Source organism: Calypte anna, chromosome 2 (genome assembly GCF_003957555.1).
Source record: "Calypte anna isolate BGI_N300 chromosome 2, bCalAnn1_v1.p, whole genome shotgun sequence".
In the NCBI taxonomy this organism is placed as follows: domain Eukaryota; kingdom Metazoa; phylum Chordata; class Aves; order Apodiformes; family Trochilidae; genus Calypte; species Calypte anna.
Genome location: NC_044245.1, coordinates 141,889,826 through 141,905,716, shown reverse-complemented (window position 1 = coordinate 141,905,716; position 15,891 = coordinate 141,889,826). Strand labels below are relative to the sequence as shown.

General features: G+C 35.7%; 1 protein-coding gene across 1 annotated transcript in view; it reads left to right on the top strand.

Moving 5' to 3' along the window:
- The window catches only part of ASAP1 (ArfGAP with SH3 domain, ankyrin repeat and PH domain 1), a 141,135-nt gene that overhangs the window by 103,107 nt on the left and 22,137 nt on the right, over positions 1-15,891 (top strand). The window contains 11 exon segments of the mRNA XM_030445593.1: positions 106-269; positions 1,837-1,970; positions 3,058-3,149; positions 3,909-4,095; positions 6,317-6,402; positions 8,320-8,341; positions 8,344-8,409; positions 8,411-8,438; positions 9,562-9,629; positions 12,499-12,606; positions 13,898-14,126. Coding sequence (XP_030301453.1) covers positions 106-269; positions 1,837-1,970; positions 3,058-3,149; positions 3,909-4,095; positions 6,317-6,402; positions 8,320-8,341; positions 8,344-8,409; positions 8,411-8,438; positions 9,562-9,629; positions 12,499-12,606; positions 13,898-14,126 — 1,184 coding nt within the window.

The window sequence follows — 15,891 nt, the reverse complement described above, 5'->3', positions numbered from 1 at the left end:
CTGTATTCCCATAAATATTTTGTTCTTGGTGAGCTTTCAATGGTTTATACATTAACTTTGTATTTGCAAATGCAGATCTTCATTAAGGTCTTTATCTTGTGCTAGATGGATATCAGTATTGACTAACAGCAAAGAAGAAGCATTAAATATGGCATTCCGTGGAGAGCAGAGCACAGGGGAAAACAGTTTAGAGGATCTGACAAAAGCCATTATTGATGACATACAGAGATTACCGGGAAATGAAGTCTGTTGTGATTGTGGCTCACCAGGTATCTCAATTTGTTAATGTCATCAACTTCTTGTTAGGAGCAAAGTAATTTCTTTAAAGAAGTGTTTGTAGAGTGCAAACTAATTTTCTAAGTGATGTGTTGATCGGTCTTCAACCTGTTTTTAAAAGAACAAATGTGACTTTCATACATTAGTTCCGTTTAATTCACTAAAATATTTTTGTGTGTTGTCTGTGCTTACTTCCAGCAGTTCAAGCCCCTCTGGAGTTTGAACTGTTCTTGTTGCACTGTCTCTAGATGCTTGTTGCACTTGAATGGAAGTTGCTTGGCATCACTGATCCTGTGCATGCTACTAAGTAGAAGTGAGTAATGCTTAGACAATGATTGTAGAAAAATTGACCTGGCCAGGATCTTACTCTGAGGTTGTATCTTGACACCAGGCTACTGAAATTGCAGTATTAAAAATACTCAGAGGCAGAATAAGTAATCTTGTGCAAAACGTGAGACCTGGAGTTGAAATCCTATCAGATTATTTCTTCAGAAGAACAGAGTTACGGGTCAGTTGTATGTCACTTACAGCTTGAGAAGAGTCCCTTTGTCATAGAATTACTGACTCGATGTGGTAGTTGGCAGCTCTTGCAGCTTTCACATCTAAAGTAACTTCAAGAAGGTGATACTCATTTGGAACTGAGTTGATAGTATGCATCTTGAAGATGCTCACAGACTCAGAACTGATCCAAGTGAAAAATACTTAGATAAAAATAGAAAGTGGAATGTAATCATGTCAAATTCTGGTATTGTCCATTCAGTTCTCATCATGTAAAGCTGCAGAAACTTTGGAATACATTTTTGCATTTATCTTTTAATTTATAGTGAAGTTTTAAGCTTCATTCCTGCACCCGAGCTTACTGCTTTAAAACTCTTGTTTAATGCTTTATCAGTTACTATTTAAGATTAAGGAAGAGATTAATTCGAAGACATGTATGTATACAAAATATGTCTGGAGTTTTTTTCTTTTCCTTAAAAACTGGTCTTGCTTCTTATGTAGCATTTATAGTGTAAAATCTACTTGAATAGTGAATGCAAATTTCCTCCATGACAGCTTTTTTTTTTTTTTTTTTTTTTCCTCTGGAACAGTAAGTGTTCCTTAAATTTTCTGCAACATATCACTGTTTCATATATTGGAAAATACTATGGTTAGTGTTTTATGAAGAAAGATTATTTAAAATGTGAGAAGATTAAAAATTCAGAGGTTGCCAACAGTGGAATTTAGGACACTCATCCCTTTTAAAAACAGGAAGCAAAAAACTTAACTTCTTTCTGCAAGAAACAAATCCTAAATGTATTCAAATATGGTTATTCAGCATGGTTTTATAAGTCTAAATTCAGTGCATTTGTTACTGTCCCTAAATCTTAAAAACTTTATTTCACTGGTACTAATTTGAGGTGGAATTTGTACTGCTCTTTGGAGAAAATGGAATATTCTTAATATATTTTCCTTTGTTAAACATTAAATGACAGCTCATTTCAGAATACATTGGGCTTTCTTACCACCATTAAACAGCTTTTCCTGGAATTTGATTGAATGCTTTGGTTTTCAATTCTACAGATCCAACATGGCTGTCAACTAATTTGGGCATTTTAACCTGCATTGAGTGTTCTGGAATACATAGGGAAATGGGTGTCCATATTTCTCGAATCCAGTCTTTGGAATTAGACAAATTAGGAACGTCTGAACTCTTGGTAAGTTTCTTAGTTTATTATATTATATTATATTATATTATATTATTATATTTTTTTTTAGCCAAACATTAATCTGTATATAGGAAGCATTCATATGTCTACTTTACAGATAATTTTTTTCCAGGCATGGGGTTTGCAGAATATATTCTTCATAGCTTTGTATGTATCATGGGAGGTTTTTTTGCTATTGTGTGTTATAAATGCTTTTGGCCATTATGTTAATTTCCTGAGGTTTTGCAGAATCTGTTGTGATCAGTGCCTTCAGAATGTTGCCTGTTACCTGATCTTGACCCTCAATCAGGACAGTCTAAAATCTGACATCAAGTTAAATCAGCTTTCTTTTTTTTTTTTTAATCACAAGTGATAATTGCTAATTTTGACAAAAATATTCTTCCAATATTCCAGTATTGGAAGAATCTTTTAGTGTGATGGCAGGAAATGTATAACTTTAAAGTTATGGAACGATTTTTTAAGTGAGACTACTAAAAAAAAAAAAGGAGGAATTAAAAATAGAAACAAACAAACAAAAAATCACTCAGTTGCACAGTTAGAGCAGTTTTATTGCCCCAACTCTGTTTGCCCTGTAAAAAGACACCTGTTAAACCAATTTACATGGAAAAATTGAGAGATGATAGAAAACAATTTTGGATTTGTGTAAGTATTTCAATATTCTCTTTGAAATCTTGTTTCAAAGTTACTACTTATTTAAATGAATTTTTAGTATTTGTCACTTTCCAGCAGCTCTGAGCTTTTTTCCAAAAGTAACTTCTTGATCAGTGTACTAGCACAGTTTCAATGTCTATGCTGCTTGTTTCTCCTTCTCTTTTTATATTGGAGGCAAATTGTCTTGAAGTCCAAATAATTAGCTGTGACTCTGAAGTCTGGTTTTACAAGTTCTGGATTGATAGGATTCACACTTGGAAATAGTTTTTAGTTTACATTTCAATGTATTAATTGTGATTTAATTTTGCAATTCTGTGAGTTCCATCTTTTATTAATAATTAGAAAGTACATTTACTACTTCAGGCTTTAGGATGCTGTTGAACCCAAAAAAACCCATCCTCATACATTTTTTTTCTTATTGCAGCTGGCCAAGAATGTAGGAAATACTAGTTTTAATGATATTATGGAAGGGAATTTACCTAGTCCTTCACCTAAACCAAATCCATCAAGTGATATGTAAGTTTTGAATCTCTAACTTCTTTACAGTTAAGTTTACTGTGGAATGTGCATGTAATATAAAATGTCCTAAACAGTAACCATGGCAAAAACCAGAAGCTTTTTACTCCAACTGTGAAGTTCAGTGGCTTGTCATGTAGTTACATTTTACCTATATTTATCTACATTTTAGCAGTGTAGAAAATTTTAAGTTTGGGTTTCAGAATTTATAATAAAAACATTCAAGAGTGGAGATTAAGTTTTGTGTTATACTTCAAGTGATAAAGTTGGACTAAATGACACTAGCTCTAGGTGCATGTTGGTGATGAACTTTTCATCCTTTCCCTGGTGTGGGAGTTATTGCATAGAAAGTGTAACAGATGTGATTTCACCACAGAATACCATTTAACCTGTTTTCTAGCTGACTTAGTATTTTTTCTTTTGTCCTTTTCAATATGTTTTTCATACTTACCTTGTTTTTAACAAGTAGGCATGTTTCCATGAGAGAGCATGCTTCAGGCTTTGTTTTTTTCTTTGGTCTTAGTCCTCAGATTCAGAGTAATTTTTGTATGTAACAAGAAGGCAGGATAAAATTGAATATGTACCTTAGTTTGGACTTCTTTTCAAGAAAGAAATGCAATAATAACTAACACAGTCTTTATCTAATAGTTTTCTTCTTCCCTTCTCAGACCCTGAGTTAGACAAGGTGATTTAAATTTAAAATAATTGACCTATTTTTCTAAAAATTTCTAAACCGAGCTCTATTTTCACACCCCACAGGACTGCACGTAAAGAATTTATCACTGCTAAATATGTAGATCATAAGTTCTCTAGGAAGACTTGTTCATCTGCAGCAGCTAAACTGAATGAATTACTTGAGGCTGTCAAATCCAGGGATTTACTTGCACTAATTCAAGTCTATGCAGAGGGGGTAGAGCTAATGGAGCCACTGATAGAGCCTGGACAGGTAAGCTTATCAGGTAAACAAAGCAGAGTATTTTAAACAATGTGTATTTTTAAAATGTCCAGGGCCTGGGGCTGCTACCTTAAATGTTAAAAAAAAGATAAATAATATGAAAATTCTGGTTTTTTACTTCCTTTTCTTAATCTAGCATCCTTGTGGGGAGAGAAGACTGTTGTCATCAACCAGTCTAAAGTAACATAAGATGCTGTAGTAATGTCCTACACTGCTCCGAGTGCAACTCTTGTGTTGAAAAGCAGCAGTTCTGCTGTATGTTTATTTTAGGAAAAGGTTCAAAGATTCTGGGCTTGACTTGACAACCCAGAGTCACCTGATATCATGGACAGTATCCTGTCTGATTTTAAAGTAGTTGCTCAAGGAACGTAATATTGACTGTATATGGGTCTCTGTTTACATGAGGAAAGAGTAAATCCTATACCTTCACACCTTCTGATGAGGCATTTACAGAAGTACAATGTATTTTAACCAGGAAGAGAGATTTTTCTTTTTTTAATAACGTTTTGAATACTTCATTTTCCTTCTGAAGTCAGTAGCAGTTTTTTTGAAAAATAAGTACAGGTTCTACTTGAATCCATGTAGAAATGTTGTTCAAGAGCAACATAAACTGTTTCTATAGCTAACTGATGCTGCATAACCACTTGGTTGGCAATGTTTTCTCCCATTACCTTTAAACCAAACTTGGAGACATCTCGGATGATGTTTTCAACCAGTTCTGTGAAAATAGCTACCTTGGCAAAGGACAGAGGGTTTGTCTGTGTCTAGTGGAGGGAATAAACTCAATACAGACTTAGCACATGAGATATCACAGAGTGCTTATCATGGAAACACATTACAAATTCTTTAACTACAGGGTATTTAACTACATCCATAGCAGTTACCACAGAATTAGCTTCTTAGTAATTCTCAGCTGTTACAGTCAGTAATACCTAGAATGGTAGGAAGACCAGCTGAAATGTATGTAGACTGCAGTTTTAGGGCATTTATAGCAGCACTGTAAATTCTGTAAAATCTGGTCTTAGATTTTCTCATACAATTTTAAACCAAATTAAACAGCATTGATCTTTTAATTTAAATGTATTAATGCATATGCTATATTTATAAAAAATAAAGTATGATTCACTTGAAGTTCAACAAGGAGAAACCCCGTCTCTGTGGAGAAACAACCCCACACATCCCAATATATTCTGGGAACCTCCCAGCTTTGCAGGAAAAGACCTGGGTATCTTGGTGGACCCCAAGTTAACACAAATTAACAGCAGTGTGCTTTGTGGCAAAGAGGAGCAATGGCTTCTCAGGTTGCATGGGATGAAATACTGCCAGCAGGTCGAGGCAAGTGATCCTTCTCCTCTGCTGAGCAGTAATCACACCACAGCTGGAGAACTGGATCCAGTTCTGGGCTCTGCAGTACGAGCGTGGCTTGGACGTACTAGAGAAAGTGTAATGAAGGGCTACAAATTTAGGGAAGGCTGAGAGATCTGGGACTGTTCAGGGAGACCTTAGCAATGTATTTAAATAGCTGAAGGGAGAATGCAAAGAAGACAGAGCCAGGCTCTTTTCAGTGGTGCCTAGTGACAGGACCAAAGGCAATGGGCACAGACTGAAAAACAGAAGGTTCCTTCTGGACATCAGAAAACATTTTTACTTTTTTTTTATTGTGAGGGTCACACACTATGCAACTGGCATAGGTTGTGGAGTCTCCATCTCAAAAGCTGTCTCAACATGGTCCTGGGGAATCAGCCTTAGGTAGCCATGCTTGGGCAGGGTGACCTTCACAAGTCCCTTTCAACTTCCACCATTCTGTAAGAGTTTCACTGTATGCAGAGTTGTTATTTTTGTGGATTTTTCCCCCTGGTTTTGTGGGAAATAATATTGTGGCAATGCCTGGTGCTCACCAAGGTGTCATAAAGCAGTAAGTACTGCCAACTCACCTTTTAGTTACTAGTAGACAAAATGGCTCAAGGCTCCTTATGATTATTAAATCCATCTGAGAAAAAGGGAAGACTGATTTTCAGAAATCTGTGATCTCAAAATGTGATGCCATTTTCTTTTTGAGACTGGAGAGGCAGTAACTGTTTTCATCATAACTTCTTAATATTTTTCTATTGCAAGACTTGTAAAAGTGATTGACATATATATGTTGGTCTTATATTCAGAGCCTTGCAGAAATAAGACACACAAAAATTAACTTCTATTTGCATATATTTAGGAGCCAGGTGAAACAGCTCTTCATTTAGCAGTCCGGACTGCTGACCAAACCTCTCTCCATCTGGTTGACTTCCTTGTACAAAACTGGTATGGATTGTTAATTTTTCATTAAATTATGCATGAAAAATGTAGATGTTCAAAGCTAGGCTTCCAGTGCTTTGACAAGTGTCACTTAAAATTGTTCTCCTTAGATATATTTCAAAAGAGTGTAATTTAATACCTTTAGGTGACCTTTGTGATCCTAATGAGTACATAGTGGGGAAAAAAGTTTAAATTTAAAACATGGAAAGCAGCTATATAAAGATAGGATGAAAGGAAAAACAGAGCAATAAAGAACATTGGCTGGGAAGACATGACAGTATGAAACAATGCAAATGGTCAGGTAAGGGAGAGATAGCAAGTAAATGTTCCAAAAAACAAAGAGAAATGATGGGGGTAGAAACAGGATCTTTTTCAAAAGATTATTTAAAAGAAGCTCGATTGACTTTGAAAAAGGCATTCTAATACTTAATAAACTGTCTTGAAGGTATGAAGAGCATAATCTTTTGAACTAGTAATTTTCAGCAAAAGTTTATTGGCTGAGCTGTTTGCTTTCAAGACGTTCTCTTATGATCTCAGTGATCTCAAGACATTTTCATAATTCAAATGGTGTAGTGTTGCAACACTATCATATATATAGATAATATTATATACATAGAAAACGATTAAATGAGATCAAGGTCCAGTCTACTTCTATAGTAAGCTATTATGTGAAAGAAGGAGCAGTTGTTTGCTGTGTCAGATGGTTGTTTTTTCAGAATGATGACAAGAGTAGGACTGGGAAGAAACAGAAGACTCATCACAGTTGTTTGAGCTGGCAGGGGGAAGGCTTTGAGGATGTTTTTTGATTTTTTGTTTTTCCCTCAGCATAGCAGGCATCCCTTCAGTCAGTCAATAGTTTTTCCTTCTCCCTCTCTAATAGTTTGTGTAGTGGTTCTCCTATATGAAATGCGTACCAAGTTTTGGTCTTCTGGATAACAGCACAGACTTGGAATCTGTATTTATGACACCATCTCTTGGGCTATGTGACTTGCTGTGTAGACTTCACTTAAACTCTCTTCTGCCATTGCTTCCTCATGTTAAATGGAGTGCTGACTATCCTAGGATTGTTACTAAAATTAAAAATAAAATAAAAAATAAGCTTGCTAGTATTCACCAAGCTGTTTGAGATCGTAATTTGGAAAATGTCATTGTACTGGGCATTGTTAAAGGACTTGATACTTTGAATAATTTTAAATTATTTTTAGTTATAAAACTTCATATTTTCTTCAGACAGCTATCATGTTTTACATGTGTCTGTTCAATGTGGGTACTGCTTGAGTGGAAGAACTGTTGTATTCTAAGCCTTTTTGTTACATTTTTATAGATGCATGATATCAATCCCTTTATGTTAACTTTTTTGAGAAATGTTTTCTTTAGAAATTCAAAACTGAAGAAGTTCTGAAGAGCCCAGTGAACCCCTTCACAAAGCTTCTTTCCCTAACTCAGTTTGTATCCTTACATTCTTTCTATTTACTCTTTTGTAACATCCTTGCAGCAATTCTCTTTATAGTTCTTTCAATGCATGAGACTTATGAACCTGTTCTAACTGTATCAAAAAAATTTTTCAGATACTTTTATTGGGGCTAGTTTGGCATGTTTGAAAAAGAAATTCAGTGAAGTAGCAGGTAGAAAACAACTGTTTATGACTTTGCAAAGGATTAGGCTTTGAATCTTTGAATTTCACTTTTCTTTTTTATTAAAAAACATCTGTAAATGCTCAGTCCTTTTCAGCCACAGCTCAGGAATTTCTAGTGTTGTTGGAAGTCTTGAAAGTGATATTTAATTTCAAAATATATTTTCCTCCTCTATTTTGGTATTTGTCCAGGGAAGTATTTATGCATTTATTATTCTTGGGAATTTGATGTGAAGTGAATGCATTTCACAGCATACTATAACTTTTCTTGAATTGTTTTTTATGTTCAGTGGAAACCTGGATAAGCAAAACAAGCATTGGGTAATACCGGTCTACACTACTGCAGTATGTATAATAAGCCTGAGTGTTTGAAATTACTTTTTGAGGGGGAAGCCAACTATTGATGTAGGTAAGGTTCATTATTTAAAACTAGGAAATTAAGATTTCCTTAAAAGCTCTTTCTAACACTTTTTATTTATGTCTCACCTTGTTAAATGAACTTAATTCCACTCTAGATGATGTGGGCTTTGTGTGCACAACAGTTGGTTGGTTTGATTTTTTTTTTTAATATTCATGTTGGTGCTGCAGCCTCACCCCAGCAGCTCCCAGTCACCATGGTAAGCTGATTAGGAAGGGATTAGCTTTCTCAGCTGCCTTTCTTCTTTTTGTTTGCATTTGTGTGGTGTGAGAGACATATAACACCTCTCTACCTAAATCAGTCCCATTTTCATCATGATTACCAAAATTTTATTAAAAATACAATTTCTTCTTCCCACTTAGTAAATGAGAGATTATCCCAAGTGCTTTCCTTTCCCTGTCTTGCTGTCAGAGTTAGAGGTATTCCATGAACTCAGCATTCTCAGGCTCTCAGGAGCTAAGTCTCATCCAGGCATGTCCTATAAAACATTGCATTCTATCAGCTCTTGAGATAGATAGAGATAGCTTGAGATCTTGAGAAAGCACTTGCTTTCTGGTCTGGCATTATTTTTAAACCTAACATACCATAGCCTCAAGAAGACAAAATCAGCCAGAAAGGTTTAAAATCATTCTTGTTCAATTTGTCAAAATAGGACTTTTGTTTCCAGATTTGGGCTTCAAACCACTACATGTTAAGCAAAGTAGAACTTTGATCAACCTTTGTTTTTCATTTTTTAAATCATAGAATTTTTTTCCTTTTTTTAAACTGTCTCACCCTGACAGCTTGTTTATCCTGCTTATTCATGTAAGAAATCTACTGCAAAGGAGCTGCGTGGAGATTGAAAGACTAAATTTCTGTATATTCTCTGCTAGGATGGTTAGGAGGGATTTGGGAACTGTCCCAGTTGATGCTGCTGTTCAGAAAGAACCTGATGATCACATGAAGTGCATGAGCACTTAGAGTGGAATCTAAAGAGCTGCAGCTGCTATAGCGTAAATAGGACATTTTTGATCACTTTTAGAAATTACTCTGCTAAAACAAAACCAAACTTAAGGAATGGATTTATTTAGACATCTCAGAGAATCACTCTCTTTTTTATATTGTTCATTTGTAGTAAACCAAGCTGGAGAGACACCTCTGGACACAGCAAAAAAGAGCGAAAGCTGTTCAGTGTGAGGAACTGTAAGAACAGGGGCAGGAGGGTTGGAAGAGAGAGGGACGGGCTATTTATTATTTTAAAGATGTGATCTACTTAATGATATCATTACCACTGTATCTCAAACTTTGTGTAGCTGCCAGGTAGCTGTATGCTGATCCCAAGGCCCCGCCATAGATGAATATTTTCTAACTTCAAACACAACAGTTGTTTTTTTTGTAAAAGTTTAAGTAAAAGATCTTGATTCTATTGAAAGTACTTAGTTTTTTAACAAGTGTATTTTAAGACCCTAAATATTGGAAGGTCAAGTATTTGAGTATCAATTAGTGCACTGTTCTGTGACATTTGGGCATCATCACCTCTTCCTTAAGATATATCTACCAGAAGTACAAAACAACCCCTGAAATGTTACGTATCTAAAGACCATTTTGGTCTAGATCTCTGTTTGACTTTTCCTGCTTTGAATTTTTTTTTAGTTTATTTAATGGGACAGATACTTCAAAGATGGTGAAAGTGATCTTATAAGAACTGAAACAACTTGAAATTAAACCTCCTCTTCCTCCTTCTTCACAAAGAAGTGAAAATGAAATGTCTGGAAGTTAGGGTCTCAAAAAATGTAAAACACTTGCTTTGGGGTTACTTTGTCACTCTACTGAATGTGATCAGAGAAAAAACTTTCTGGAATTTTGAGAATGTGTGAGTGATATTAACAAGATGCCACTCAAGAACATTATTTGAGTTCAAGAAATAAAAGTGTTAGAGTTAAAGGATTTTCCCACATACTTTTCTGAAGCAGTGAGCCATGAATTCTATGGGATTCTACGGGAGAGCAACAAAATCTTTTGGGTTTAGCTCTCTAATGCACCTCTCACCAGTATGCATTTATAGGCAACTGAATTCAAGTACTGTCAAAGGATTTAAAAGTTTTAAGTAGTGCAGCAGTTTCACATTCAAGACAGTATCAGAAATATTTACAAAGCAGTTGTCACTTGCTGCTTGATGCTGTTTTAAAGAACTTTTCTGCCTAATTTTATTGATCCAAGGAGGAAATCTCCTTACTCTCTGCATCTGGTAATTTCAATACATCTCCTTTGAAGACTGAAAATTTTTGTTGTATATTAAGTAATGGTGTTTAATCGAGAGCTTGTCCTTCACAAATAAGAACAATTGTCCATATTTATGGTAATGTAAGTCAACATTTTGATATGTTTGCAAAGCTGGTACTCTCACTGACTTCTCAGTTACTCCTCTTGCTGCTCTGTAAGTACTGTTTCCAGTGTTTTGAGAATTCTGTCAGCTGCAAAACAGATCAGCTGTACAACACAGCTGTGGTATGGATTGCTTTTCTCTTTGCTGTGTATTTAATAAAGTAACATCTGTTACTAATGTGAACCAACTGATTGTATTGTAGAACAAACAAAAACAAGTAGGTATTATCAGTGAGCTTATCTAGCTGTTAACTGTTTAATTGTTGCAATTGAAATTCAGCTAATACCCGATTATTTCAGGTGGCAATAATGCAGCATTTACACCTTTTTTCTTGTTTTCTGAAGAAGAAAATTATTCCTGCCTTTTTCCCAAATGTGACAGTGAAATAAAGTTGAGTTCTTCCAAAATTTGGGGAGGGAAGATGATTCAGGCTCTCCTGAATCAACTAGAGCTAAGTAGGCTGTGTTTCAAAGGATATGAAGGAATAAATGACTATAAATCTAAGCACTGAAAACGATAACTTAGGATGTCAGAATAACCAGGAATTGCGTTTTGGATTTTTAGGGGTTTGTTGTTTTTTTTTTTTCCTGCTCATTTGAGTAGTAGATTTTTAAAGAATGTGAATACATAAGCTGTCAGTGTGTGCTTGCTGTCCAGAAAGTCAACTGTATCCTGGGCTGCATAGAAAAGTGGCCCGCTGGTCGAGGAGAGAGATTCTCCCCCCTGTGTACTGTGTCCAGTTCCCTGTGTCTTGTCCCTAGGACAAGAACTGTTGGAATGAGTCCAGAGGAGGGCTACAAAGATGGTCAGAGGGCTGAAGAACCTTTTCTATGAAGAAAAGCTGAGGAGTTGTTCAGCCTGGAGAACAGGAGGCTCCTTGGATATCTCCAGCCTTCCAGTACCTGAAGGGTGCCTAAAAGAAAGCTGGGGAGGGACTTCTTACAAGGTTGTGTAGTGACAGGACAAGGGACAAGGATTTAAACAAGAGGAGGGCAGATTTATGTTAGAAACTAGGAAGAAATACTTTACTGTGAGGGTGATGAGACACTGGCACAGGTTGCCAGGAAAGTTGTGGATGCTTCATCCCTGGAAGTGTTCAAGGTCAGGTTGGATGGGGCCTTGAGCAACCTGGCCAAGTGGGAAATGTCTCTGCCCATGCAGAGTGGTTAGACCAAATCATTCTGTAATTAGGTCCCAAATCATTCTGTAATTATTTGGGCTGGCAAGTAGGGTAATTTTGTGTGTAACCCACATCAGCCTCATCTGGTGAGAAGAAGGAAAATATCAAATAAAGGGATAAAAAACTGCTACTTTGCTTCCAACACAAGGACTGGGGTTTTAGAGTGGTAATTGTATGCACCAGAATTTATGAGTTAATTTTACCTTTCCTTCTTGGAAAGGAGGGCTCCAGATGCATTCTGCTTTGTTCATATAGCTTCTCTTTATGTCATCTTTTCAAATGCTTATCAAACACAGCAACTTCTCCCCTTTTGTCTTTTGTTTGTTTTTCTGTACCTCAATTAAATGAAGGATGTTTGTGTGATTGACCAGAAATTGGTTCTTTTTAGTGCCTGGAAAAGTTTTAAACCTTGAAATATTTTATTTTACTGCTTGCTGTTATGAGGCTAACTTTGTTGACACCAAAGAAACAGCAAGTATTTTAACAAGAATTGTTATTTCTTTCAGCTTTCTCAGGCCAAGGCAGGAAAGCTAAACCCACATGTCCATGTAGAGTATGAATGGAATCTTGGGCAGGAAGAAATCGATGAAAGTGATGATGACTTAGATGATAAGGTAAGACTGAATTACTTTCACAGATTTGTATTAAAAAACTGTCAGTTCTGTGGAAATGGATGGAAATAAAAACTCTGCTTTAACCTTTGTTTTCATTACAGTTTTTTTTTTTTTTTAAAAGTTTTCAGGCCTATATTAAGGACTGACAAAGTGCCTTTTGACACTCTGTCAACCAAGTTACTATGGATTAGAGTTTCAGAAGTTTTGCTTTGACAAGATGAGCAATGTGATATAAACCAGTAAAAGTAGATAACTTTGTCATTCTGTCCTCTTCTGAATTCTAGATTGTTCCTTTTTTAGCAGGAGGAAATCCAAAGTATACATACTTATTTTTCCCAAAGATTATTAAAAACCTATTTTTTGAAACAATTAACTTTGTTCTTCAAAAAAGTTTGCTATGCATTTCATTTCTGATTACAAAAAGAAGTAATGGAAAGATGAAACTTGAGGGCATAGGATAATTGCCATCCTAGAGCATGTGGAAATGGAGCTTCAGTGTCCCACTTAGCAAGTCATTTAATTACTCTGTGGTCTGTTTCTGTAGTAAGTGGGAAAATACCTATTTTTATGTGGTCAATTTTTTAATTTTCTGTGATGGTTGGGACCAAAAAATTCAGAAGCCCAAATAATTTACATATCTTGAAGGACAGAAGAGAACAAAAGTTTTATCTGTGCAAGGAGCCTCAGGAGGATGAGTAATGCTGTGTTGGAGATAATAGCTGCTTGAACCAGAGCTGCAGTGAGACAGTTCGTGCTCCATATGTAGCTATTAATATACAGCAAAAATTGCTGTGTAAAATTTCTCCAAAGAGCAGCTATGTAAGAGCTGTTCCACTGCATATATTGCTAGTTCAGGCAACAAATAAATCTGATGTGTCAGAAGTGGTTACTTTATTTTTGATATACATCAGTGGGGTAATACACTTGGTCTTTGAGGGTAACTGCCTGGGCTGAGTAAAGAGCTAATTGAACTGAAAATTACTCTTATATTCTAAAAACTTCAGTAGGCTCTTATTAGTGTATTATTTAGTATTTTATTACTGTGTATCTAGGGCTTCAAGAATAAATCTAACTTTGTGTGCATGGTGATCTGTTGATGCTACAATCTTTATTTTTCTGTTAGAGGAGAGGATCTCAGATCTCTGAGAAAGGGGGGAATGTGGGCTTATATGTCCAATAAAATAAAGAAATTGTCTTAGAATAAAAAACATCTAGTGAATGCTTTCTCAGACATATTGACTATATTTAATGTGTAGACACTTGTATAGTATATTTGTTTTTCTATTCACAGCCCAGCCCTATAAAAAAAGAAAGATCTCCAAGGCCCCAAAGTTTTTGTCATTCTTCAAGCATTTCTCCCCAAGACAAACTGACTCACCCTTCATTTAGCACTCCTAGAGACAAGCAAAGACTCTCCTATGGAGCTTTCACAAATCAGATTTTTGCTTCTACAAGCACAGACTCACCCACCTCTCCAACTGCAGACGCTCCTCCCCTTCCTCCTAGAAATGCTGGCAAGGGTAAGTTGGTCTTCAAGCTACAAACAACGATTTTTCCACAGTTGCCCTACTTTTCACCACAGACACTGCAGTATTTCAAGACATAGCATTTTTTTCTCATTGTGTAGATGCAGTAAATGGTACCATGCATTTGCAAAACTTAAGGAGAGGGGACGACACTGTTATAAAGGATTCATTCATGAAAGTCAATGTGAATAGGTGAAAAAATAAAATAATACTTTGCTAAATAAAGTTTCTTTTGATAATGTGGAGAAGCATTTTTAAGCATTTGCAGACACAAAAATAAAAGTGTTTTAGAAGAAAGCTGATGCTGCATGGTGGTATGCAATGATGTGCTGTATAGTGTTTGGCAGAGAGTGTAAAGAAACAAAGTTTTAGAGGAGAAGGAGATGCAAGAAGTCTCCCTCTGCTTACAGTCAGTGTGGGGAAAAAAGTAGCAGAATGACCTGTGAAGTTTTAAGCAGGTTGGTATTACAGTTACTTCTCTCTGAGCCATTAGCAGTCTCCTCTTCCATACTGATCAGTACTAAAGGGGCTGCAAAGAAAGGCAGAGAAAATACCAAGCCTATTGCCAGACAGTTAACGAGTCATTTATGCACTGAAGATATAAACTAAACATCACCCATTCTTCCCTGAGTTAAACAACCATTTTGCTCTTGTACAATTATCTGTAAGGAAGGTTTTTGCTTCAGTTCTGTCAGTTTTGCAGTCTACATTTAGTTGAAATGAATGAGGTGCTTTTTCTTCTTAGAAAAAAGAAAGAAGTGACACACTTCTTAGTGGCACTCTTGTAGTTCTTGAAAGGGAAGATAACTTAATTCTATGAAACTATTTCAGCTGTAGTGCATGGTGGTTCTTTGATCTGAATACCTATCAATTTAAAATTTAGAGAACATTCTTTAAGGAACAAAACCTGTTACATTATGATAATTTGTGCAAATCTATATTTTAGAAAAAAAAACAACCAACCTTCATCTCTCCTCTTTTTCTCTTATTTAATTTAGAGTGAAATAGTGTTTTGAGGGTTGACTTGTTAGAGAACTCTTCAGTTGTGATGAATGCTTCGGTATAGTTCAGTAGCTATGTTGAAGGATGCTCTCATTTATTAGCACTGATATAACTTCTTATTTTATTTCCTTATGGTAGTTGACTTTTTTTCAAAAAATACTAAATAATTGCTTCACTGGAATTTGAAAGAGTAAAAGGGACAGAACAGTCTGTTGGCATCAGCTATCTACTTTTATTGGGGTACAGATGCTCTGCTTGAGAACTACTGTTCTACCATCAGTCTTTGTCATCTACTGGTAACTTATGAATTAATTCTGTAGCTCTTCTTTATTTTTTTTCTTTTTTTAAACAGGTCTGTTTTCCATCAAGAGGAAAACCAATTTTGCTAGGATATGCATTTTTACAATCTTGAGTTTCTTTCTGCCATTTTCACTGGGGTCTCACTTGTGACTTTATTATGACGACCTTCCTTTTGGCATAACACATTCCTAACTTTTCCCCTTTTCTTCCTCCCCTTATTTACATGCTCCATCTGACAGTCTGCTGCAGATTGTTAGGCTTAGAAGGTCCTTCAGTCAGACCTGGGATAACTTTTGTTTTGTCACATAGTTTTAAGTCTTGAGAAGTAATAATGAATCCCATTTCCTCACAGAGGTTAAGGAGTTTGTGTCTTCTATCTGAACACTGTTTAGTATTTTGTCAACTTTCAGTGGATCATGATGAAAATTGTTTGTCATTATATAGTATAGTATAGTAT